The sequence below is a fragment of the Hyperoodon ampullatus genome, assembly GCF_949752795.1.
Source record: "Hyperoodon ampullatus genome assembly, chromosome: 15".
NCBI lineage: Eukaryota > Metazoa > Chordata > Mammalia > Artiodactyla > Ziphiidae > Hyperoodon > Hyperoodon ampullatus.
Window position 1 is genome coordinate 15,760,718 of NC_136928.1, and position 25,975 is coordinate 15,786,692.

The 25,975-nt window shown below is 39.8% G+C and overlaps 1 protein-coding gene and 1 pseudogene across 2 annotated transcripts in view; one reads left to right on the top strand and one right to left on the bottom strand.

Annotated features, from left to right (window-relative positions):
* Nucleotides 1-262: 262 nt before the first annotated feature.
* The window catches only part of VWA3B (von Willebrand factor A domain containing 3B), a gene marked incomplete at both ends in the record, with an annotated part of 217,727 nt that continues 192,014 nt past the window's right edge, over nt 263-25,975 (top strand). Inside the window, 6 exon segments of the mRNA XM_079721376.1 lie at nt 263-376; nt 380-452; nt 11,554-11,654; nt 18,129-18,176; nt 20,796-21,046; nt 22,785-22,944. Of these exon segments, the coding sequence (XP_079577502.1) occupies nt 263-376; nt 380-452; nt 11,554-11,654; nt 18,129-18,176; nt 20,796-21,046; nt 22,785-22,944 (747 nt within the window).
* LOC307064697 (polyadenylate-binding protein 4-like) lies at nt 14,827-17,322 on the bottom strand (annotated as a pseudogene). The gene is made up of 3 exons: nt 17,064-17,322; nt 16,246-16,821; nt 14,827-16,001 (listed from the first exon to the last, which is right to left on the bottom strand). The product of its transcript is annotated as a polyadenylate-binding protein 4-like (transcript).

The following is a 25,975-nucleotide window of genomic DNA, read 5'->3' on the forward strand; positions in this document are numbered from 1 at the left end:
TTTCTGAGTGTCTGTGGGTATACACATGTAGATATTGAGTTTTATGGATACCTTTTAGCCATACATGTAGATATCTTCTTTGCCAACAAATATACAGTTTGTATTACAATTTTTACCTGATAGAATTCCAGCGAATGGTTGCACTGTAATTTATATTAAACCAATCCTTGGTTGATGTTAGATTGTTTCCAAGTTTTCGGGAAGTCTGATGTTGACAATTGCCCTTACAGGAGGTCCCTATGACTTAGATCCTAGTTCAGAGATGGAGGTACCAGGCTCATCTTCCACCATCTCTGAGCAGCAGCTGCGGTGGCAAGAGGGACTGAGCAACACCAGAACAGACTCGGCCAAGCAGAGTCTCATCTCTTCTGAGGAATGACTTCAACTGCATGGGCTTAAGAGCAACAAATTGACCTTGAAACAGATCTTGTCGCAGATTGGATTTCCACATTGTGAAGGTATAATACTCACAAAGCAACACTGGCTGGAGAACCCAACCAGCACGCTGCCCTTTAGCCTTTGAGGAGGTCGCATCAGTTCTGAAGGTCCCTCAAAAGCACAGGTCTCTGAGTTTATTTTGATCTCACATCCTTATGGGTAAAAAAGGTTTGCGCACGGACCCCCAATATATGTATCAATATGTTATTTAGATGTACAGTCATCAATCCACATATTAAATATTAATAATGCTTAATTTCATTCTTTCTTCTTTTAAAGATAAAATAAAAAATAAATAGGAGTTATACCCCTTGTACCCCGCAGATGTCTTGCTCACCCCCTGGCATATGCAAACCCTTTTGGAGGCTATTGATTAGAACAATAGCTGTGTGTGGTTTCAGGGAGAACGTGCTATTTTCCTGTTGTGACCTGCCTGTTAATGGTCCAGTATTTTCTTAAATGTCTTGGTTAGAATGTTAGTTTTCAAGTCCCAGGAGTACCGCCCTCCAACAGGGAATATGGAAATGTCTGAGGGTTTTTTTTTTTAAATGACATGTTGACTTGAGTTGCTACTGAAATGTAGGACCTGGGGACCAGGGATACTGAGTGTCTTACATTGTGTGATTGCCCACCCATTGGGTCTGTGCTGGTCCACACTTCAGTAATACCCCACCTGAGGGAAACACTCCTTCAATCAGGGCAATTTTCATTACTAGGATTTTATTCTGAATTTGTCAGTTAATTAATCAATTAAACATATTTTTTGAGCAGCCATTAATACTGTGTTTTTCACATTTTTCACCAGTTCCCTTGACAGCTTTGTTCCATGCTGGTAATAAGGAAGATCTAGGGGATGTGGGTGTTACAGACTGATCTGCGGCCCCATCCTAACGGCAAGGCCTTGCTCCTCAGGGCTCAAGCTGTGCTTTCTTATTTATCCTTCCACAAAGGCTAGTACAGGCGACCCTGCACCATCTAAATACCTTTTAGATGTGGGGGAGTCTGCCAGAGTCAGGGTCTGTGGGATTCCTTTCTAAAGAAACAAACTGAAAGCAGTTTTATCTCATGTTTCAAATAATTATAATTCAGTCATTAATATTAGCAAAATAGCAATTCTTTATATTTTGTCAAGGATTTTTCCATTTAAGATCATGAAGGATATTGCTCCGTAATTTTCTTTTCATGTCCTTGTTAGGTTTTGGCATCAGGATTATGCTGGCCTCATAAAATGATTTGGAAGTATTCCCTTCTCCTCTATGTTCTGGTGGTGTTTGTATATAATTAGTACTATTTCAACTTTAAATGTTTGATAGAACTCACCAGCGAAACTTATCTGAACCTGGAGTTTATAGGAAAAGTTTGATAAGAAATTCAATTTCTGTAATTGACGTAGAACTATTCAGGTTATCAGTTTCATCATGTCAGTTTTGGAAAGTTGTGTTTTTCAAGAAATTTGTCCCTTTCATGAACGTTTTCTAATATATTGGCAAAACATTTTTCAAAATATTCCCTTAACATTTTTTAAATACCTATAGAATCAGTAGTGATTGATGTTCCCTCTTTCGTTCTTGATATTGATAATTTGTGTTTTCTCTCACTTTTCTTGATAAGTCTTGTTAGGGGTATATCATACCTCTTTTCAAATAATCAAATTTTGGGTTTGTTGATTTTTTTTTCTATCCCTTGTTTTCTATTTCATTGATATCTGCTTTGATATTTATTATTTATTTCCTTCTACTTACTTTGAGTTTAACTTGCATTTCTTTTTCTATTTTAAGGTGGAAACGTAGATAAATGATTTTAAATCTTTCTTCTCTTCTCATATAAGTATTTAAAGTTATAAGTATTCCTCTAAGCATTGCTTAGGCTGAATCGCAGACATCTTGATAGGTGGTGTTTTCATTATTATTGAGTTTAAAGTATTTATTTCCTCTTTTTCTTAGATTCATATTCTTAGATTTCTTAGATTCATAATCTTTTTTCTTAGATTCATGTTTTTTAAGAAATGCGTTTAATTTCCAAATATGTTAGGACTTTTAAAGATATCTTTTTTGTAGTTGGATTTCTAATTCACTTCTATTGAGGTCAGAGAACATCTATTAGTCTTTGTAATTGACTGACATTTAACTTATGGCCCAGCGTGTATCTTGCTGCACATTTCATACATGCTTGAAAAGAATGTGTATTCTGCAGTTGTCAGGTGGTATCTATAAAGGTTAATTAGGTCCAGATGCTTGATAGTATTGTAGAGATGTTCTATGTCTTCAGTGTTTTTTTTTCTAGTGGATTTGTCCATTTCTCCCTTTAGTTCTGTCAGTTTTGTTTGTGTAGTGTGAAGCTCTAAATGCATACACATTTAAGATTTTCATATCTGTCTGATGAATTGGCAAATTTTAATAATTTTGAAATGTCCATCTCTATATCACATGGTAGCCCTTGTTTAGACATTTACTTTGTCTAATATTAATATAACCACTACAGCTTCCCTGTGCTTCATTTTTACATGGCATGTATGTTTAGACTCTTCACTTTCAAATTATCTGTACTCTCTGTCTTTAAAGAGTGCCCCTTTAACCCAGTCTCATAATCTTTTAATTGTAGTTTGGGTCTCTACATTTAATGTAGTAATTGACTTAGATTTAGGTTTACCATTTCACTGTTTGTTTTCCATTTGTCCCATCACTTTCTTTCCCCTCTGTTTCTCCTTTCCTGACCTCTTTTGGGTACATTGAATATTTTTGTATTTCATTTAATTCCATTTTTATTTTCCATTTGAATTGCAATAGGATTTTAAGGTATACCATTTTTTAAAAAATAAAGTTGTTTTTTTAAAATTTTTATTTATTTTATTTTTGGCTGTGTCGGGTCTTCATTGTGGTGCGCGGGCTTCTCATTGCGGTGGCTTCTCTTGTTGTGGAGCATTGGCTCTAGGCACACAGGCTTCAGTAGTTATGGCACACAGGCTCAGTAGTTGTGGCAGGCGGGCTCAGAGGTTGTGGCGCACGGGCTAAGTTGCTCCGCAGCATGTGGGATCCTCCCAGACCAGGGCTCGAACCTGTGTCCCCTGCATTGGCAGGCGGATTCTTAACCACTACGCCACCAGGGAAGCCCAAGATATACCTTTTTGCATTGCATTTTCAGTGGTTGCTCTAGTGATTATATCCGTAACTTGTCACGGTCTGGTAAAAGTTAGCTTTGCACTACTTCACGTAAAATGTAAGACTCTTATAACAGTATAGCTCCACTTATCCCCCACACCTGTCCTTGGTGTTATTGTTTTAGTATATTTTATTTTTACATATATCATAAACCTCACAATCCAGTGTTAAAATTATTGCTTTAAAAAGTCATTTGTCTTTTAAAGAAATTGAGTGGGAAAAAATAGCATCTTAAAATCCTCATATTTACTGTTTATAATATTCATCCTTCCTGTAAGATTTGAAATTCCATCTGGTGTTTTTTCCTAAAGAATTTCTTTTAAGCATTTCTTGTAGTGCTGGTCTGCTGGTGACAGAGTTTTCTCAGTTTTTGTTCATCTGATATTGTCTTTATTTTTTTTCTCTTTTTTTGGATGATTGATTGATTGACAGTTTTTAAATTCTGAAGTGATATATTCACAGGAAGTTGCAAAGATAATATAAAGAGATCCCACATACCCTTCATCCAATTCTCCCACTGGTATGTCTTATAAAACCATAGTATAATACCAAATCCAGGAATTTGACATTGATACACTGTGTGTGACTAATTCTATGTAATTTTATTTCCTGTTTAGATTTGTGTAACCACCACCACAATCAAGATACAGAACTGTTAATCACCACAAAGATCTCCCTTCCTTGTGGTACCCCTTTATAGGCATACAGATACTCTATCTCCCCAAATCCTTAACTCCTGGCAACCACCAGTCTGTTTTTCACATCTATAATTGTCTCATTTAGAGAGTGTTTATATATATGGAATCATATAGTACATGACCTTTTGGGATTGGCAGTTTTTTCACTTGGTATTATTTCTTTGAGGTTCATGCAAGTTGTTGCATGTATCAATAGTTTGTTTCTTTTTATTACAGAGTAGTATTCCATGGTATGGATGTACTACTGTTTGTTTAACCAGTCACCCATTAAAAGACATCTAGGTTGTTTCCAGTTTAGGGATATTACAAGTAAAGCTGCTATGAATAATTGTTTACAGGTTTTTATGTGAACATACATTTTCACTTCTCTGGGATAAATGCCCAGGAATGCAATTGCTAGGTGGTATGTTAAGTGTATGTTTTGTTTTTATTTTGTTTTGTTAAGAAACTTGCCAAACTGTTTTCCAGAGTTGTTGTACTATTCACATCAGTAATATATGAGGGATCCAGTTTTTCCACATCGTATCAGCATTTGGTATTGTCACCATTTAAAAATTTTAGCTGTTTTAACAGTTGTGTAGTGATATTTCACCATGGTTTCAATCTGTATTTCCCTAATGTCTAGTTTTGTCGAATACCTTTTCATGTGCTTATTTGCTATATATCGTCTTTGGCAAAATAAATGTTTCTTCATGTCTTTTGATTGTTTTCTAATTAGATTGGTGTCTTAAATATTCATTATGTATTCTAGACAGAAGTCCTTTGTCACATACGTGTTTCACAGATATATTCTCCTTGTCTGTAACTTCTTTTTTCATCCTTTTAACAGAGTTTCTCAGTGCACAGGTGATGAGATCCAATTTATTTTTTTCTTGTATAGATCTTGCTAAGTCTTAGAGTTTTTCTCCCCCCTTTTCTTCCTGAAACTTTTATGATATTACACCCTACATTTAGCCTGTGATTAATTTATTTTTTGTATAAGGTTGATTTTTTTGGACTATGGATATCCAATTTCTCCAGCACCTTTTATTGAAAAGACTATCCTTTCTCTTTTGAATTGCTTTTCTATCTTTGTTAAAAATTAGCTGGTTGTACTTATATGGGGCTATTTCTGGGTCCTCTGTTTTGTTCTGTTCATCTGTATGTCTGTCTCTCCACCAAACCCCATACTCTTGATTACTATAATTATATAATGTCTTGACATTGGGTAGACTGATTCCTCCCTCTTTATTCTTTTTTCACAATTGTCTTAACTACTGCTCTATTTTCTTTGCCTCTCCATATAAATTTTAGAATAACCATGTCTGTCTACAAAAATATTGCTGGGATTTTGATAGGAATTGCATTAAACCAGTATATCAATTTAAGGAGAAGTGGCATCTTTACTATGTTGAGTCTTTCAGTCCATGAATATGGAGTATCTCTTCATTTATTTACATCTTTGATTTCCTTCATCACCTGTCTTGTAATTTTCAGTGTACAAGTATTGGACATGTTTTGTTAGATTTACTGCGTATTTCATTTTTCTGAGCAATTATAAATGAAACTGTATTTTTGATTTTGGTTTCCACATGTTCATTGCTAGTATGTAGAAATATGGTTGATTTTTTAATGTTGATCTTCTATCCAGTGACCTTATTGAACTCACATATTAGTTCTACGAGGTTTTCTTTGGTTGTTGTTGATTCCTTGGGATTTCTAGGTAGATCATCATGTCACCTCCAAATAGGGAAGGTTTTTATTCTTCCTTTCTGATCTATATGCCTTTTATTTCCTTGTCTTGTCGTGATGGCTAGAACTTGCAGTATTATGTTGAATAGAAGTGGTAAGAGTAGACATCCTTACCTCATTTCAGATCTTAGGAGAAAGGTTTCAGTCTTTAACCATTAAGTATGATGTTAGGTTTTTGGTAGATTAAAAAAAAAATCAAGTTAAGGAAGGTCTCTTATAGTCTAGTTTTCTGAGAGTTTTTATCATGAATGGGTGTTAGATTTTGTCAAATGCTTTTTCTGTGTCAGTTGAAAGGTTCATGTGATTTTTCTTCCCTAGCCTGTTAATTTGGTTGATTATATTGATTTTTGAATATTGAACTAGCCTTGTATCCTGGAATAAACATGACTCTATCATGTTGTATAATTCTTTTTATACTATATATTGCTGAATTCTACTTGCTAATTTTGTGTTAAGGAGTTTTGCATCTGTATTCATGAAGGATATTGGTCTGTAGTTTCTCTTTTTTTATACTGCCTTTGTCAGGTTTTGGTATCAGGGTAATGTTGGCTTCATAAAATGAGTTGGGAAATGTTCCCTTATCTTCTATATTATGGAAAATATTGTATAGAATTTAATTCTTTCTGTGTTCAGTAGAATTATCCAGAGAACTTATCCAGGCCTGGGGATTTCTTTTTCTAGAAGTTTTTAAATTACAAATTTCTTTCCTTAATAAGGTATAGGACTATTCAAATGATCTATTTTGTATTGAATGAGTTGTGGTAGTTTGCGTTTTTTGAGGAATCGATTCATTTCATCTAAGTTTTAATTTATGTGTGCAGAGTTGTTTGTAGTATTCCATTATTCTTTTGATTCTGTAGGGTTTTAAGTGATAGTCCCTGTTTCATTCCTGGTATCAGTAATTCATGTCTTCTCTCTTTTTATCTTTGTCAGTCTTGCTAGGGGTTTGTCAATTTTATTGATCTTATTAAAATACCAGTTTTTAATTTAATTGATTTTCTCTATTTTTCTTTGTTTAATTTCATTGATTTCTGCCTTGATCTTTATTATTTCCTTCTGCATGCTTTGGATTTTATTTTGCTCTTCTTTTTCTAGTTTCTTCAGGTGGGAGCTTTAGATTATTGATCTGGGACTTTTCAGCTCTTCTTATGTCAGGATTTAGTGCTATAAATTTCTCTCTTGAGACTGCTTGAGCTGTGTCCCTCAAATTTTCATATGTTGTATTATCATTTCATTTCATTATCAATTCATTGTATATCATTTCAGTTAAGAAAGTATTTTTTATTTCTGTTGAGACTTCTTTGATTCAAGGATTTTTTTTTTTAGAAGCATGTTATTTAGTTTCCAAGAGTTTGGAGATTTTTCCCTTATCTTTTTGTTATTGATTTCTAGTTTGTTTCCACTGTGGACAGAGAACATACTCAGTTTCAATTCTTTTAAATTTTTCGAGGTTTGTTTTCTAGCCCTGGATATGGTTTACCTTGGTATATATTCTGTGGTACTTGAATGTGTATTCTTCTGTTGTTGTATGGAGTATTTTTTAAAATAAATGCCAATTAGATCCTGTTTATGATGGTGTTGTTGAGTATTCTTGCTGATTTTCTGTTTAGTTATTCTATCAATTGTTGACAGGAGTGATATTGAAATCTCCAACTATAATTGTGGATTTGTCTGTTTCTACTTTCAGTTCTATCAGTTTTTACTTTACATATTTGCAGCTCTGTTGTTTGGTGCATGTACATTTAGAATTGCAAAGTCTTCCTAGTGGATTGGCACTTTTATAATTATATAATGTTCTCCTCTATCCTTAGTAATATTCTTTCCTCTGTAGTTTACTTTTTTTACATTATATGGCCATTCCTGCTTTCTTTTTTTAAATATTTACATGACTTATCTTTTTTGTCCTTTTACTTTTAACTTATATATCATTATATTTGAAGCAAGTTTTTATAGACACCTTATTATTGGGTCAGTTTTAAAATCCTCTTTGCCAATCTCTTTAAATTGTTGTATCTAGACCAATTATATTTAATGTAATTATTTATATGTTAGAGTTTGTCTGACATTTTATTTTTTGTTTTCTGTTTTTTTCCTGTTTTCCATTTATTTCTTTTTCTTGCCTATCTTTGGGTTACTTAAACATTTTTCAGAATTTTAAAAAGTTTATCTATAGTATTTTTTGAGTGTATCTCTTCACACAGCTCTTATAGTGGTTGTGCTAGGTATTACATTATAAATATGTAACATCAAAGTCTACTGGTGTCAGCATTTTATCAGTTTGAATGAAGAATGGTAACTATTTCCCTTTATGTCCCTTTAATCTCCTCATTTATAATATGCTTTATTGTTTTTCTTCATACATTGAGAATCACATTAGGCTGTACTATACTTTTTGATTCAACCATCAAGCAATTTAGAAAATTCAAGAAGAGAAATCTGTTTTATTTACCCATATTTATGCTTACTGTTTTCTTCCTTCCTGATGTTTCAAGGTTCTTTCTTTTATCATCTCCTTCCTGTTTATAGAACTTCCTTTATTTATTCTGTAAGAATAGCTCTGCTAGCAACATTTTTTTTTCTTTGTCTGACAATATCTTTATTTCTCCTTCATTCCTGAAGAATAATTTCACCAGATATAAGATTTGGGGTTGACAGTTCTTTTCTTTTAGCACTTAAAAGACATTGTGCTACTTCCTTCTGGCCTCTGTGATTTCTGATGAGAAATCCACTGTCATTAGAATTGATTACCTATATTAGTATGTAAATGTTTTTACCCTAATGTTTCTTTATTCAGTTCATTACATCTCCTTTATACACTTTCATATCATGTCCTCATTTTTAATCTCTTACAAGAATTTATGCATTTTACATCTGTTGATATTTATCATATTGGAAGTTAAAACTAAAACCCTTAAAAATATTTATTAATTCATTTAAAAGTAACAAACCCATTATATGTTAACATAACATTTTTAAGAAAAATGTTTTTTAAAATAAAAATGGTAGAAGAGTGGCACTGTTTTACCTTTTTGAAAATCCCTTTAATATTTGTCCTAATAGAAAACAGCTAGATTCCCATATCTGCTTTTTTAAAAATAACAGCTTTATTGAGATGTAATTCACATACTATACGATTCACCCATTTAAAGTGTGCAATTCAATATTTACAGATATGTGCAACCATCATCACAGTCAACTTTAGAACATTTTCATCACTGCAGAAAGAAACTGTGTATTTCTTAGCTATGCACCCTGTCCATCAGGCCCCAGCCCAAAGCAGTCTACTTTCTGTCTCTATAGATTTTTTTGTTCTGGACATTTTATATAAATGGAGTCATATAATATGTGGTGTTTTGTGACTGACATCTTTCACTTAAAAAAAATTAATTAATTTTTGGCTGAGTTGGGTCTTCATTGCTGTGTGTGGGCTTTCTCTAGTTATGGCGAGTGGGGGCTACTCTTCATTGTGGTGTGCGGTCTTCTCATTACGGTGGCTTCTCTTGTTGCGGATCACGGGCTCTAGGTGCGTGGGCTTCAATAGTTGTGGCACACGGGTTCAGTAGTTGTGGCTTGCAGGCTCTAGAGTGCAGGCTCAGTCGTTGTGGTGCACGGGCTTAGTTGCTCCGCAGCATGGGGGATCTTCCCGGACCAGGGCTCGAACCTGTGTCCCCTGCATTGGCAGGTGGATTCTTAACCGCTGCACCACCAGGGAAGTCCCTGACATCTTTCACTTAATGTGATGTTTTTAAGATTCATCCATGTTGTAGCATGTACCAGAACTTTATTCATTTTATGGCCAGATAAAATCAGGAGATGAATTGTATGGATATTCCACAGTTTGTTTATCCACTTACCAGTTGATGGGTGGAGAGCTGATTCTTATTCTAGCAAGCAGTTAACTTGGTTGGACTCAAACTCTAAACTCTGCCTCCCTTATTAAATGAATGCAAATCTCACCAATTTCCTTTTTTCAAGGATTAATGCTACTCCAGTTTCTGCCTGTTCTTGATTGCTCTCTAGTGCCTTCAAGTAGCTATTTTAATATTTTGTCCAGGGCTTATAATTTTTTTTCTGTGTGAGAGTTAGCCAAGAAAATCTACTTCACCATTATTGGATGGGGAATTCACAATGACTTAATTTTATTTGGCAATACAGCTATGGAGCCTTATATAGATTCATCTTCTTCAATTCTCAGAAAATAGCCCTCTCTCTTGACTCCAGATAAATGCCTTAGGTAAAGAGAGAATGCTGCTGGTGATTTGACGCTGCTCTGTAAATGTCAGTCAAGATGTTGAAATCAGGGGCTTCCCTGGTGGCGCAGTGGTTGAGAGTCCGCCTGCCGATGCAGGGGACACGGGTTCGTGCCCCGGTCTGGGAAGATCCCACATGCCGCAGAGTGGCTAGGCCCGTGAGCCATGGCCGCTGAGCCTGCGCGTCCGGAGCCTGTGCTCCACAACGGGAGAGGCCACAACAGTGAGAGGCCCACGTACCGCAAAGAAAAAAAAAAAAAAAGAATGTTGAAATCTTAGAAATGAAGATTTTAAAGATTGAGAGATTTATTGAGTGAGGTTATTGCTGGTGGGATTCAAGTATCCATTCTTTGCTCTTTACTATTATGGACATTGAACTTCAAGACTTGTGAATTTTATCATTCCTGGTGATTTGGGACCAAACCTGGTCTCTAAAATTCAGCCTTGCCCCTTCTGCCTTTTCCAAGTAGGCTGTGATCCTGCCTCCCTAGAAAGGCAAAGGAAAGGAAGTGTTGGATCAAAGAGTACCATCACTCTCTCTACCACCTTTAGGACTTAATAATACTAACAGTAACAACAACAATAAAATAATTATCACAATAAAACAGCTCCATGAAGCCTTACCTCATCTCTGTCCTGCCAAGTCATAATTAGTCCTTGAAACCTTCTGTTAGTTCTGTGAAGGAGTAAACATATGTTTCAGGAAGCAGTGTACTCCCATTCTGTAAGCACTGTGTCTAGCACATAGCGGGTGCTCAATGAGTGTTTATGGGATGGATGTTGAACAGCTGAGCATATGCTCTGAGAAGAAAGTGGTCTTGACATCCTGTATGAGTGTTCTGACTCTATTCCCTACTTGCTTCATCTCACTCATTTATTCATGAATCCCCACTCGAGAGAACAGTAGATAATATCTAAGTTTAATTTTTAAAATTCTGAAAACTAATCCCAAGTCCTGAATAAAAGATTTCTGGAATTAAACACAGTTTCTATGTCATCTTTTTGACCTCTGCCTTAATCATTCTGGACAAAAGAACCAGGAGACCAAGAAACAAACTCTGCTCTTCCTCCCCGTTCATTCATGTATTACAGGATTTCACATGTCATAAATAGTCACATTTATCATAGCACCTAGAAATACTTCATTATCTAGAACAGAATACTAAGCATCACGGATTATTGGTGTCCCTGGGGATATCATCTGATGTCAGAGAATAGCATTTTGAAATAAAAATAAGTGTTGATAATGTACCATTTTGACTGCTTTTCTTTATAAACATGCTGATTATGTGACGTCTCTGGGGAGACTTGTGGCTTCCCGGTATGCAGACAGCCTGTTTCCACGGATCTACACAACGGAAGATGGCAGAGCGTACAATGTAAGTCAGAGTTCCCTCGATGGCCAGGTCCTGAGACACGCAACTGAGGTCTGCATGGAGAGGCAGGCAGGCCAAGGCCTTATCAGGGCTGGAGGATTTCTTCTGACTGTGTGTAGACAGTGGTGAATGTCACGGCCCAGGAACTGGGGAGGGAGGCACTTGACCCATTAGATATGAGAGCAGAAAGGTCTTGACCAGAGGTGAAAACCTTTGCATATCAACACTTTGTTTTGCCTGGAAAATAGAGAAACAAAGCAGTATGACAGAAGTTAGCTGGAAGGCAAGCGCAAGCTGCTGTTGTCTGGTAGATGCTCTAGGAATAGAGGATCCCTGATGCAGGTAGTAGTGGACAGAGATTGAGCGGCACCTCTTACTGGAGTCCTTCATTCCCAGCAATTCAACACGTGATTCCTGCGCACCCTTAACATGTCAGGCGCTGTGCACACCCCGGCCACCACGGAGCTCCAGAGACACACGTCCCATCATGTTGCTTCATGGATACTTTTTCATGTCACTGTACATTCATGTACCACCTGGATGGTTATTTCTTAACATTTAAAAAATGTACATTACTCTTATTTTTATTTTATTTTATTTTGATGGCGCCGCGCAGCTTTTTTTATCTGAACCACCTTAAAATCAATGTGGCAGTATTGAAAACGTCTGTCTTTGCCATCTAATTCCACCCGCATGGCCCCTATGACATGGTCCCACCCTGGTTTCTGTGTTATGGTAGAGGTTTGTAGTAAGTGCCGTGAACTCTGGCGAGGGAGTTAGGAATTCTGCTGACACGGGGGTTTGGGGAGGGGGCTGGGATGAGAACGAAAGGAGTTGAAGGCAGAGGGGCCAGCATGAAACCGTAGAATTACATGGTGTGTTCCAAAGACACATTTTCCTTAACCATTTAGGTGTTTGGGGGTGTTGTGAAGATTGTTAGAGTTGTTTTTTTTTTTTTTTTTTTTTTTTGCAGTACGCGGGCCTCTCACTGCTGCGGCCTCTCCAGTTGCGGAGCACAGGCTCCGGACGCGCAGGCCCAGCGGCCACAGCTCACGGGCCCAGCCGCTCCGCGGCATGTGGGATCCTCCCCGACCGGGGCACGAACCCGTGTCCCCTGCATCGGCAGGCAGACCCTCAACCACTGCGCCACCAGGGAAGCCCTGTTTTTTTTTTTAAGTACCAGATCTTTTAACGTCTGATTCTTCACAGCATAGGGTACACTTTTTTCTTATTCCTTTTGTCTGTCTCCTGCCTCCCTACACCCTAAAAGGCCTTGCACGATTTTGCTTGACCTGTGTGAACGATGCTTTATTTGTAAGTCACCTTTCAGGGGCAGCCCCTAGAGTGTTGGTGGCAGCTCTGGGTGATCAAGTGATCCAGGTACAGGGGAGCTTGGCCTGAGAGACAAGAGGACATAGGACAAAGGCTGTGAGCGGGAGGCTGGGTAGTGGGGTGGCATCCCTTAGAGGAAGCCAGGCAGATGTGCTGGTATGTTTAGAAGCATTTTCAGAAATATTTTTGGCATATTATGCTTAGGCAGATGTTTCAGTGAGACTTTTTTTTTCATCTGCCTTTGCTGATCTCTCTTTTCTTCTACCTAATTTCTCCCCCAGCCCAACCCAGTTTTCTCTGGAGTGTCTGAATTTTATCTAGATTTGTTGAATACAAATTTTTTAAATTTAATTTTTATTTTTTATTAGAGTACATTGTTTATTGACATTGTTGTGTTAGTTTCAGGTGTACAAAGTGATTTAGTTATACATATACACATATCCATTCTTTTTCAGATTCTTTTCCCATATGTTATTACAGATTATTGAGTAGAGTTCTCTGTGTTATACAGTAGGTCCTTGTTGATTTTATATATAGTAGTGTGTATATGTTAATCCCAAACTTCTGATTTATCCTCCCCCCCGCCACCTTTCCCCTTTGGTTACCATAAGTTTGTTCTCAAAGTCTGTTGAGTCTGTTTCCATTCTGTAAATAAGTCCATTTGTATCATTTTTTAAAATTCCACATATAAGTGATATCATATGATATTTGTCTTTCTTGTCTGACTTCACTTAGTATGATAATCTCTAGGTTGAATACAAATTTGATGTCATTTATGAAATGATACAATTCAACGCCAGATGCAAATATAATACAGATGCATTTTTTGTTATATTCATTCGTTTTATTTTTCAGATTCCATAATATTTGTCTTTCTCTGTCTGACTTATTTCACTGAGCATAATATCCTCCAGATCCATCCATGTTGTTGCAAATGGCAAGATTTCATTATTTTTTATGGCTGAGTAATATTGTATTTATGGCTGAGTAAAATTCTATCTGAGTAATATTCTATTCTATTGTGTGATATATGTATATATATATATATCACATCTCCTTTATCCGTTCATATGTTGATGGATACTTACGTTGCTTCCATATCTTCCATTATCTGGCTACTGTAAATAATGCTGCTATGAACACTGGGCTGCATGTATACCTACGAATTAGTATTTTCATTTTCTTTGTATATATACCCAGGAGAATTGCTGGATTATATGCCAGTTCTATTTTTAGTTTTTTGAAGAACTTCCATACTGTTTTTCATAGGGGCTGCACCAATTACATTCCCACCAACAGTGTAGGAGGGTTCCGTTTTCTCCATTTCCTGAGCATTTGTTATTTGTCGTCTTTTTGATGATAGCCATTCTGACAGGTGTGAGCTGATATCTCATTGTGGTTTTGATTTGCATTTCTCTGATGATTAGTGACGTTGAGTGTCTTTTCATGTGCCTGTTGACCATCTGTATGTCTTCTTTGGGAAAATATCTATTTAGATCTTCTGCCCATTTTTTCAATTTTTTTATGGAGATTTTTTTCTTTATTGAGAAACTTAAGACTTGGGTACATCAAATAAAATCAATTTCTGGGGGGAAAAAATCAAAACTCGCAATAGAAAAAAAAAAGTTAACACTGTCTGTGCCATATCAGAACCCAGAGAATATAATCTTTCAATTGAAAAATTCTAGGCGCTTCAGAATTGACCTTTTGATACAAAATGACTTATTAAATTTGCAATTTGTGGTTCTTGGTGTTGAGGTCCATAGGACAAGCTAGGGCATCTTCAAACCTTGAGCTGAATTCCATGAGGGGTTATTTGGCTTTTGAATCGGTTTGTCCTTGTCTAAGAGGTAGCAGCAGCAACAGCGCCCACCTTCTGGGCACCTTCTTTCTTGGCATGATGAGCCTGTAGGACCGCCACAGCTTCATCCACCTTGGAGCGGAGAGACTCGGGGACTCCAGCATGTGCAGCAGCTCCGAGTTGTTAATCTCCAGCAGCATCCCCGTAATCTTCCCGGCCAGGTTTGAGTGCATCGTCTGGATGAGCAGGAACAAACGTTCACCCAACATCTGCTTCTGTTCCTGGGGGGGCGGTGCTGCGGCCAGCATGGAGGCAGTCAGAGGCTCCTGCCCCTGCACATGGGGTGCAGGCTGGGGTGCCTGCAGGGGCCAGTTGGCAGGGTGAGGGCTGTGGACACTGGAGGCATATCTGTAAGGTGCAACAGCCCGAGCAGCAGCAGCAGCAACAGCAGCACGAGGTGCTAGGTTCTGCCCAGCTGCGGAAACACCTCCAGACTGGCAGCTGTCAGTCAGCCCTTGCTGGGCGGCACCAGCCCCACCAAAGTCCATAGCCAAGCGGTCTGAGCACTCAGACCCGACTCTGAGTGGTAGTAGGGAGGCTGTGAGAGGCTGGAGCATTACCAGCTGGAGCCAGATGGCAAAGAGCTGGATGACGCCCAGACTGGCATATAGCACTTGGCATTCCTTGGAAGCCTTGAGGTCTCCCACCTTGCTGCCAGCGTGGATTAGGCCTCATCTGTGCTAATTGGTTAGGTTATACGGAGGTCTTCCCTGAGCCTGTGGAACTGCTGGCACAAAGTAGCCCCCAGCTGCAGGCTGGAAGTGATTTAAGATGGCATTGGCAGGGAGCGCTCTTATCCCAACCACCCAATGCATATACTGGTTGGTCAGGTGAGCCTTTCTCTCTTCCTGATGCATATACTGGTAGGTCAGGTGAGCCTTTCTCTCTTCCTTTCTCTGGGCCAGGGCGACATACAGTGGCTTGGAGCCCATGATGCGTCCGTTCATCTCTGTGACTGCTTTGGTTGCCTCTTCAGGGGATGAGAAGCAGACAAAGCCAAACCCTTTGCTTCTCCCATCCTCCAGCATTACCTTAGCACTGGTGATTGATCCAAAAGGAGAAAACTCATTCCTTAACTTCTCATCATCAATGGTGTCATCCAAGTTCTTAATGTAGAGATTCACCCCCTGATAGTGACTAATTCCCTCCTGTTTCAGCTGTTCAAATTTTCGCTTTTGTGACAAAGCGAAAGAGAGGCATGGACATATATACACTACCAAACGTAAGGTAGATAGATAGTGGGAAGCAGCCGCAGAGCACAGGGAGATCAGCTCGGTGCTTTGTGACCGCCTGGAGGGGTGGGATGGGGAGGGTGGGAGGGAGGGAGATGCATGAGGGAAGGGATGTGGGAACAGATGTATATGTATGACTGATTCACTTTGTTATAAAGCAGAAACTAATAAAAAAAAATTTTCGCTTTAACTCGGCCTGCTGTTCCACTTTCTTCTGTGCATGGCCAAAGAAAATGACTTTCCCACTGATTTCTTTTCCATTCATCTCTTCCACGGCCTTATTGGAATCCTCGTGCTTTTCGTAACTCACAAAGCCAAAGCCTTTGGATTTCCCACTGGGATCTCTCGTCACCTTGACACTTACCAAACTGGCTGAATAGCTCTTTCAGACTCTCATCATCCACCTCTTCCCCAGAGTTTTTGATATAAACATTGGTGAATTCCTTGGCTTTGGCTCCAAGCTCAGCTTCTCGCTCTTTTCGAGACTTGAATCTGCCCACAAACACTTTGTGGTCATTGAGGAGCATGCAGTTCATCTTCTCGATGGCCTTGTCGGCAGCCTCCTGGGTCTCGAAGTGGACAAAGACGTAACCCTTAGAGCCGTTCTCATCACACACCACCTTGCAGGACAGAATGTTTCCAAAAGCAGAAAAAGTATCATAAAGTGCCTTGTTATCTATAGATTTGTCCAGGTTTTTGATGAAGATGTTTCCCACGCCAGATTTTCTCAAAGAGATCCCTCTTTCTCAAGGAGATCCCTCTGAGACCACATGTTACGGATTGGCTTTTTTTTTTTTTTTTTTTTTGCGGTACGCGGGCCTCTCACTGTTGTGGCCTCTCCCATTGCAGAGCACAGGCTCCGGACGCGCAGGCTCAGCGGCCGTGGCTCACGGGCCCAGCCGCTCCGCAGCATGTGGGATCTTGCCAGACTAGGGCACGAACCCGTACCTCCTGCATCGGCAGGTGGACTCTCAACCACTGCGCCACTAGGGAAGCCCCGGATTGGCTTTCTCTTAATCACATCAAAGTTCATGGTATCGAAAGCCCGCTCAGCGTCAGCCGGCTGCCGGAAGTTGACATACGCATAACCCAGGGAGCAGCAGGTGATCATATCGCGGCAGACCCAGATGGACAGCACAGGCCCCGAAGGACTGAACTTTTCGTTTAGCACGGCCTCGGTGACGTCTGAGTGCAGGTCACCCACGTACAGGGAGGCCATGGGGTAGCTGCTGGCTGCAGCGTTCATCTCCCCACCACCCTGAGTCCCGCCAGGAGAACTTCTTAGAGGGACCACACAGGACAAAGGGGGTTTCCGCTCGGAGCCGTGGCCCGTGCCGCGGCTCACAGGGGCCAGTGAAGCTCAGAGAAGCTGGAGTCGGCTCCGCGGGCCGGAGACTGCCAAACCGCAGACAAAAGGCCCTCAAGAACAATATGGCCCTCCCTGGGAGTCTGCAGTTTTCAGCTGTCCTGGTCTGGCAGCTCCCAATTTCAAAAAATGAAAAAAAAATTAAAACGGGGACTGTCCTCCAAATTACAAAACTTCTTCCAGAGGCAACCCTGTGGTGCCCACGGTGGCCTCCGGAACGTGCGTTTCTCTATAAATATAGGCCTCAGGCTCCCGGCGGTTTAAGATTACGGCAGCCCGGGGAAATAGGAAACCAAATATTTGTCGGTGCCGACTCGGCAAGCCCCCGGGCTGCCCGAGCGCGCAGGCGCCACCCACGCCAGGCAGGCAAAGGGCAGCGCGGACACGTGCAGAGCGGAGGCTGGCGCGCGGGGGGCGGGTGCGGCGGGCACGGGGCTGCCACGCGGCACGGCCGGGCGGCGTGCGGAAGTGCGCGGACGCGAGCGCGCGAGCGGCTCACCACCGGACCGCGGGCGGCGGCGGCTGCAGCGTAGGGCAGGCCGGAAGCGTGCCAAAGTGACTTACCCGCGGGTTCTCTGAGGAGGATTCACTCTTTTGCTTTCTTTCTTTTTTTTTAAAGACTTAAGAGCGTTTCCGTTTTTTTTTTTCTTTTTTTATCTTTTTCTGTTTGTTTTTTTTTTCTTCAGGCTGCTAGGCCTGAAAGCGGCGGAGGCTGCGGCGACCCCGGGCGGAGAGTGAGTTGTTTGTTTTTTTGATATTAATTTGTATGCCTCTATATTTTGGATATTAATCCCTTATCAGTCATATCATTTGCAAATATTTTCTCCCATTCAGAAGGTTATCTTTTCATTTTGCCAGTGGTTTCATATGTTGTGCAAAAGCTTTTCAGTTTAATTAGGTCCCATTTGTTCACTTTTGCTTTTGTTTCCTTTGCCTTAGGAGACAGATTCAAAAAGATATTGCTGTGATTTATGTCAGAGTGTTCTGCCTATGTTTTCCCTAGGAGTTTTATGGTTTCCAGTATTACATTTAGGTCTTTAATTCATTTTGAGGTTATTTTTGTATGCGGTGTGAGAAAATATTCTAATTTTATTCTTTTACAAGTAGCTGTCTAGTTTTCCCAGCACCACTTATTGAAGAGAGTGTCTTTTCCCAATTGTATATTCTTGCCTCTTTTGCATAAATTAATTGACCATAAATGCATGGGTTTATTTATGGGCTGTATGTTCTGTGTCGTTGATCTATGTGTCTGTTTTTGTGCCAGTACCATACTGTTTTGATTGCTGGCTTTGTAGTATAGTCTGAAGTCAGGGAACATGATACCTCCAGCTCTGTTCTTCTTTCTAAAGATTGCTTTGGCTATTCGCGGTCTTTTGTGTTTTCATACAAATTTTAAAATTATTTGTTCTAGTTCTGTGAAAAATGCCATTGGTATTTTGATAAGGCTGGCGTTAAATATATAGGTTGCCTTGGGTAGTATGGTCATTTTAACAATATTAATTCTTCCAATCCATGAACACAGTATATCTTTCTATCTGTTTGTGTCATCTTTAATTTCTTTCATTAGTGTCTTAATAGTTTTCTGAGTACAGGTCTTTTACCTCCTTAGATTTATTCCTAGGTATTTTATTCTTTTTGATGTGATAGTAAATGGGATTGTTTTCTTAATTTCTCTTTCTGGTAGTTCATTGTTAGTGTATAGAACTACAACAAATTTCTGTATACTAATTTTGTATCCTGAATTCATTGATGAACTCTGGTAGTTTTTTGGTGGTGTCTTTAGGATTTTCTATGTATAGTATCATGTCATTTGCAAATAGTGACAGTTTTACTTCTTCCTTTCCAATTTGAATTCCTTTTTCTTTTTTGTTGGATTGCTCTGGCTAAGACTTACAATACTATGTTGAATTAAAGTGGCAAGAGCAGGCATCCTGGTCTTGTTCCTGATCTTAGAGGAAATGTTTTCAGCTTTTCACCATCAAGTATGCTGTTAGCTATAGGTTTATCATATATGGCCTTTATTTTGTCGAGGTATGTTCCCTCTATATCCACTTTGTGTAGAGTTTTTTTTTTTTTATCATAAATGGATGTTAAGTTTTGTCAAAAACTTTTTCTGCATCCATTGAGATGATCATATTATTTTTATTCTTCAGTTTGTTAAAGTGGTGTATCGCATTTATTGATTTGCAGGTGCTGAACCATCCTTGCATCTCTGGGATAAATCCCACTTGATCATGATATATGATCCTTTTAATGTATTTTTGGATTTGGTTTGCTAATATTTTGTTGAAGATTTTTGCATCTATGTTAATCAGTGATAAGCCTGTAATTTTCTCTTTTTGTGATAATCTGGTTTTGGTATCAGGGTGATGCTGGCCTGGTAGAATGAGTTTGGAAGTATTCTTTCCTTTGCAATTTTTGTGGAATAGTTTGAGAAGGATAGGTGTTAACTCTTCTCTAAATGTTTGGTAGAATTCACCTGTGAAGCCATCTGGTTCTACACTTTTGTTTTGGGGGATTTGTTGGGTTTTTTTTTTATTACTGATTCAATTTCATTACTGATAATTGGCCTGTTCATATTTTCTATTTCTTCCTGGTTCCATCTGGGAGATTTGTGCATTTTTTCTAGGTTGTTCATTTTATTGGTGTATAGTTGTTCATAGCAATCTCTTATGATCCTTTGTATTTCTGTAGTGTTGGTTGTAAGTTTTTCTTTTTCATTACTGGTTTTATTGATTTGGGCACTCTCTTTTTTTTCTCTATGAGTCTGGCTAAAGGTTTATCAGTTTTGTTTATCTTTTCAAAGAACCAACTCTTAGTTTCATTGTTATTTTCATTGCTTCTTTAGTCTCTATTTCATTTATTTCTGCTCTGATCTTGATGATTTCCTTCTTTCTACTAACTGCGTGTTTTGTTTGTTCATCTTTTTCTAGTTCCTTTAGGAACTTTTTTCCCCTCTGCCTTTGCTAATCTCTCTTTTCTTCTACCTAATTTCTTAAAGTACCCCTGAGCACTTTCAGATAAAAATCATTCTGTAACTAGAAGGATTAAACACAATCTGGAAACACATTTTTTTAAAAAGAGTGCTATATTTTTGAATAGATTTTATCACCATGTTTCCTTCTATGGGGAATTATCCAAGGGTTTTTCAGTTGAAAGATTGGAAGACTTCCTCCTGAATTATGTGGAGTTTGAAGGATCATCTATGAAACTGTTATTAATGTACAGTTCTTGATGGCATAGCCCATGACTCAGTGGGCCCTATTGTTCCTGGCTGCAGTGTGGTTCAAATGACTTGATTTGGTGTGCTTTTATTAATTTTATTTTATTTTGTTACTTTTATTTTCATTAAGTTGACAGCCAAATCAGAACTGATCTATCAGTATGTGGAACACTTAACACAAGCTGTGGAGAGCTACAAGCAGCAGATGGACTGGCTCACCAGCAACAGCCGGCATATATTTGGTGTCATCTTGGAACAGTGCATCACCATAGTGCTGGATTTTGGCGGCATGCTGGAGGAGGAGCTTAATCTGTGCCAAGATGCTCTAATCATGGTCCTCCAGGAGCAGGTGGCTCACATAGCCAAGTTCAGTATCATATGGTGAGTTCCCATAGGAAAGGAGTATTTCCCTGAAACTTCATGAGTAATTTTCATGTATTTGGAGTTAAGGAGCATAACTAACACAGTTAGATCTGTGGGGAGGGAGGAGCTATAATCTTGTAATTTCCTAGAATATATCATTCCAGCAGAAAACCCACAATGAGTAAATCTTAAAAACTTTTATCTGCTTTGTATATGGCATCTTAGTTTTCAAATTAGAAGAGACTTTGAAACATTGTTTTCTTCAGTGTATGGTATGGCAAGGTCAAAATATAAGAATATAAATTCTTAAAATTAAAATTCCTTCACACGTTTTAGACTTTAGATTCAATAATGAAGTCCAATGTCACAAATTTCACTGCTTTTCAGATTGAGTTTGCAGCTCAAGTTGATTTCCCCTGTAAGTTGACCCCCTTTAATCAGAACAACAGGTGGCTGGCTTTATAGACTTTCCCATATTTCAGAGTTTTCACAATCAATTTTTTACAGATTCTTGGATTCAAGAGAATTTGGACCTTAGCACTGACTTCTCATGTGGAACAGTGGCTGTACTTCCCTGACAGAAAACATCTGGATGAGAGGGACATCTATCTAATTGAGTTTTTCTTTTTTAAGTAAAATATTTTCAGCTAAACAGCTGACACCTTTGAGGATGCTGCCTAATTGTGTTCTGTCCCAGGTTTCTATTTCTGTCACAGTTATATTATTGAAGGAATTAAGTGATTAAGTCTACAGTGCTTTAGCTTCCTTGGAAATGTGTAGCATAGATGCCACTGAGCCAGATTCTCTACCCAAAGGGCCACACAGAGGTAAGGCAGCCTCTGTATCTGGAGGTGGGCTAGGAGGGGCAAATCAGGCTGATTCATTTAGTCCAGGATTCACATAATTCTTATAGTTACAAATTCATAAGTGATTCATAAAATTCATTTAATTATAAACACAGAGATAAACTCAAGTGGCCCTTGTTTTTTTTGGGGTATTCCATCACATTTCTAAGCTCAAATTAAATGATTGAATCAAAATGTCCCAGGATTTAAAAACTTATGCTCTGCTGAACACAGAACAATACTATTTTTGATCCAAAAAAGGTAACTGATGGGAATCTTTCAGAACAATGAAAACAATGTAATAAAAGAATTAGAAATAAAATTGTGGAGTAACAAAACTGTTGCTGATTTGTAAATCTTAATGCTGTGAATCCTTAGAAACTTAACTATTCACAGAAGACAGTTGCATCTAAACCTTCCTATTTATGAAAATAACTTTCCCCAATAATTTTTTTGACATTAAAAATTTTTTATTGAAATATAGTTGATTTACAATGTGGTGTTAGTTTTAGGTATACAGCAAAGTGATTCAGTTTTATATATGTATATATATATATTCCTTTTTAGATTCTTTTCCATTATAGGTTATTACAAGATACTGAGCGTAGTTCCCTGTGCACGTTCCTCAGTAATTTTAATGCAATTGTTAATGTTCGAATTTTTGAGATTTTAAAATTATCCTGTAAACGTTGTTTTTCCAAGTCAGTACAGCTTATGGAAGGTCATAGTGCTTTGGAAACCTGCCTTAAACAGCTCACCTGTTTTCTCGGTAACTTTGAGAGGGCTGGGAGATGTGTTTTCTTTCTCTCAGCTCTGGTGACATTAGGTGTCTTGCTGCTTGTAGCTGTGAGACTGAGGGCTGACAGCTACATTGACCACTGCCAGTGACAGCCCCATGCGGTCCCTTTCAGGGTTTCTCAAGAGCCTGTGAAATGGCAGGAAGGTGCTGTTCCTGTGACCGCACAATCCATAGCCGCTGCCATCAGCTGGGTTGAGAAATCGCCTTTTGAGCTGGCTCTGAGCCAGACTAGCCGCTTAGACGCTCTGCTGGAGGCGGGGAAAGACGAATCGGTAAGTGTGTGTCTGTGTCTGCTCCCACATCACGAAGGTGGCTTTGCGCTTATTCCTTCACACTCAGTATCCGCATACTGCCTTCCAGCTGAGCTTGGGCCCTTCCAATTGCATCCCACAGAGACTGCATCCTTGGCATTCAAGAGCCCCAGCAGTCTTAATCCTGTTCACCTCTGAATTTGGAACCAATTGATAAATAGGTGACAGGCCCCAGATGGGGATCAAAAGAGCATCTCTGGTGATGGCAGGGCTGGACCAACCAAAATGAGACTCTAACACCTGAGCCTGGCTGGGCTTCCCCTAGGGGGCGTCATTGGGGCCGCAGGGCAGGCCCTTATTTAGCTGCTGCCAGGAGAGCCACGTGCTGCTCACAGCCCCCGAGCATTGAGAAAGGAAGGGAGTGAGGCCGTGAGTGTGCATCTCTAATGCTTCAATTCCACTCTTGTTCTCCTGACAATTAGATAAACCCATCTCTTATGGGAGGAGAGGTTGGAAGACTTGTCACTGAACCTTGAGGATGAGGAAATAGGGTTTCCCAGCATCCATGCTCTGAATCTTTCCCAGTTCCTCCTCTTCACAGATGGGTCCATCATGTGCTTTCCAAGGGGAAGTGTATCCCAGTCAGTGTGTCATCCGTTCTTGAATGCCGATGCATTCACATAAGCTTTTTGATAAGGACCTTTCGGATATAAAGCTTTACCTGGAAGAAGTGATTAACTGGTGGTGTTTTATATCTCTTTTAGCCACAAGAGTGTGTTTTTGTGAGCAGCTCTAATGGTGGGACTGTTAAGGGTGGTGACAGGCTAGAGAGGAAGTACTCTGGGCACATGAGGTCCTTAGGCCAGCCTTACTCCCCAGGTAGGGATAAGTCTGCTTTCTCTTGGGATACAGATACTTAACTAATCCTTACTAATTGATTAATATTAATACTTAATTGCTTCTTCCACTCTGGAATCCTGGGGATTCTGCAGGTTTCAAGCTTTACTCTGCCGCATTAAGAAGTCCTTTCTTGGGCAAGGTGGCCATGTGCTGGCACCTTCAAAGGAGAGCTCCCAGTGGTCACCAGACTGTGTTTATTGATACCGAGGGTGATGGTTTGAAATTGGAAACATACTGTTTATCCTCAGAAAGCCAGAGGAACAAATGTTTCCCGTTAAAGAAGAATGAAATGCAAGCAGCTTTGTTCTTTGGCCTTTTAAGTTTGTTTTAACATCATTTAAAATTTCAAATGTCTGGACACCTTAATAAGCATTCAAGAAATGGAATACTTCACAGGCTCTTGGATGTGTGTGTGTGTGTGTGCGCGCGCATGTGCGCGTACGGGGGTGCTCTCCTTCTTTGTCTGTTTACCTGGCTCCCCGGTCATAGGTGGTTCTGGCAACCCGACCTGACTGCAAGATTTCCTGGTGACCTTGACTTTCTGTTTTACTTCCCTCTGGTTTGTATGTCTCCTTTCTCTGGGGGGTTTTTCCCTAGCCCAGGAAATGTGTAACAATTTAGTGAGTTCCAGGGAAGTTCTGTAGAAGAGGAATAACCAAGAAAGAAGCTTCCAGGAACTGATCATCAAATGTCACGTGAAAACTCTTGAGAAGAGACCACGGGGTATGAAAGATGCTAAACATATTCAGACCATGGTATTCTCCACCCAGAGCTTATATCTGGTTTTGGTCCTGAGGAAAAGTTTAGTAAATGCAACTGCCTCACATATAAAAATGCCATGCTCTGTGTCTTATGAGGAGTAAAGAAAAGCATGCATGGGGACTTCCCTGGCAGTCCAGTGATTAAGACTCTGTGCTTCCACTGCAGGGGGCATGGGTCTGATCCCTGGTTGGGGAACTAAGATCCTGCATATCTTGCAGAGCGGACAAAAACAACCCCAGAAAAGCATGCATGTGTTAGGGGTGGGGAGAGAAACGGTTCCCATAAAGACCTGCTGCTCTGCCCTGAGCCCCTCATGTCCACCCCAGTGAGTTTCCAGTTGATCCATGTGGCTGCAGTTTGCTATGAACAGAAAGGATTTAAGGCTTAAGAAATGTTTTGAACAGTAAATCTAAAACCCCAGTCTTTTCCTGCTCATGATAACCTGCTTTGAGTTTTCATCTTCCTCCATGAGTGGATCCTGAGAGGAACCAAGAAAGTGGGTATTGTCTTGTGTTCAGAGATTAACAGGGAAGTGGGTTTTTGTACCCGTCCACGTGAAGAAGGAGGGCTGACTGATGGGCTTGGTTACGATGAAGGAGGATGCCCAGAGGCCACTGGCCTCCAGGACTGGTCTTTGTAACCATGGGTGGGCCAGGAAGATTTACCAGAGACAGATGACAGAGCGTGAGCCTTCGGGTCCAGGAAGAGCCCAGGCAGAGTGTGGGGTCTGTTTAACTCGTGTATCTCATAGTGACACATGAAGAGCACTATTGATGGATGAATTACTGCTGTACCCTGTAAAAAAGAACCTGGTGCCTGGGAAGGGTGGTCCTTGGAGTATTGAGGAGATGTTTAGAGGGGCTGGTGCTGCCTTCAGAGCCCAGGCATGTGTCTGGCACAGGGTTTCTACTCTGCAGCGTCCTCTGGTCTCTGGATGCATCTTTTGGAAGTTGGTAGCTTCCGTGGCCTTTTTGAGGAGGGGTGCTGTGTCAGGAGGCCCTGGATGGCCTGCTGACCCAGGACGAGAAGGGTCCTTAGGAAAGAGATGGCTGTTTATCCAAAGCCCCAGTTCCCAGCTACCTAAGGGAGGGACCTGCCTTCTGCTTTCAAAGGCACCTGTATTTCTCTTTGTGTTCTCTCATCCTCTCTTCCATCTACCTGATAGGCACACATTTGTTTACTTTTTTTTTTTTTTAATTTTTATTTTTTTTATTAGTTTCTGCTTTATAACAAAGTGAATCAGTCATACATATACATCTGTTCCCACATCCCCTCCCTCATGCATCTCCCTCCCTCCCACCCTCCCCATCCCACCCCTCCAGGCGGTCACAAAGCACCGAGCTGATCTCCCTGTGCTCTGCGGTTGCTTCCCACTATCTATCTACCTTAC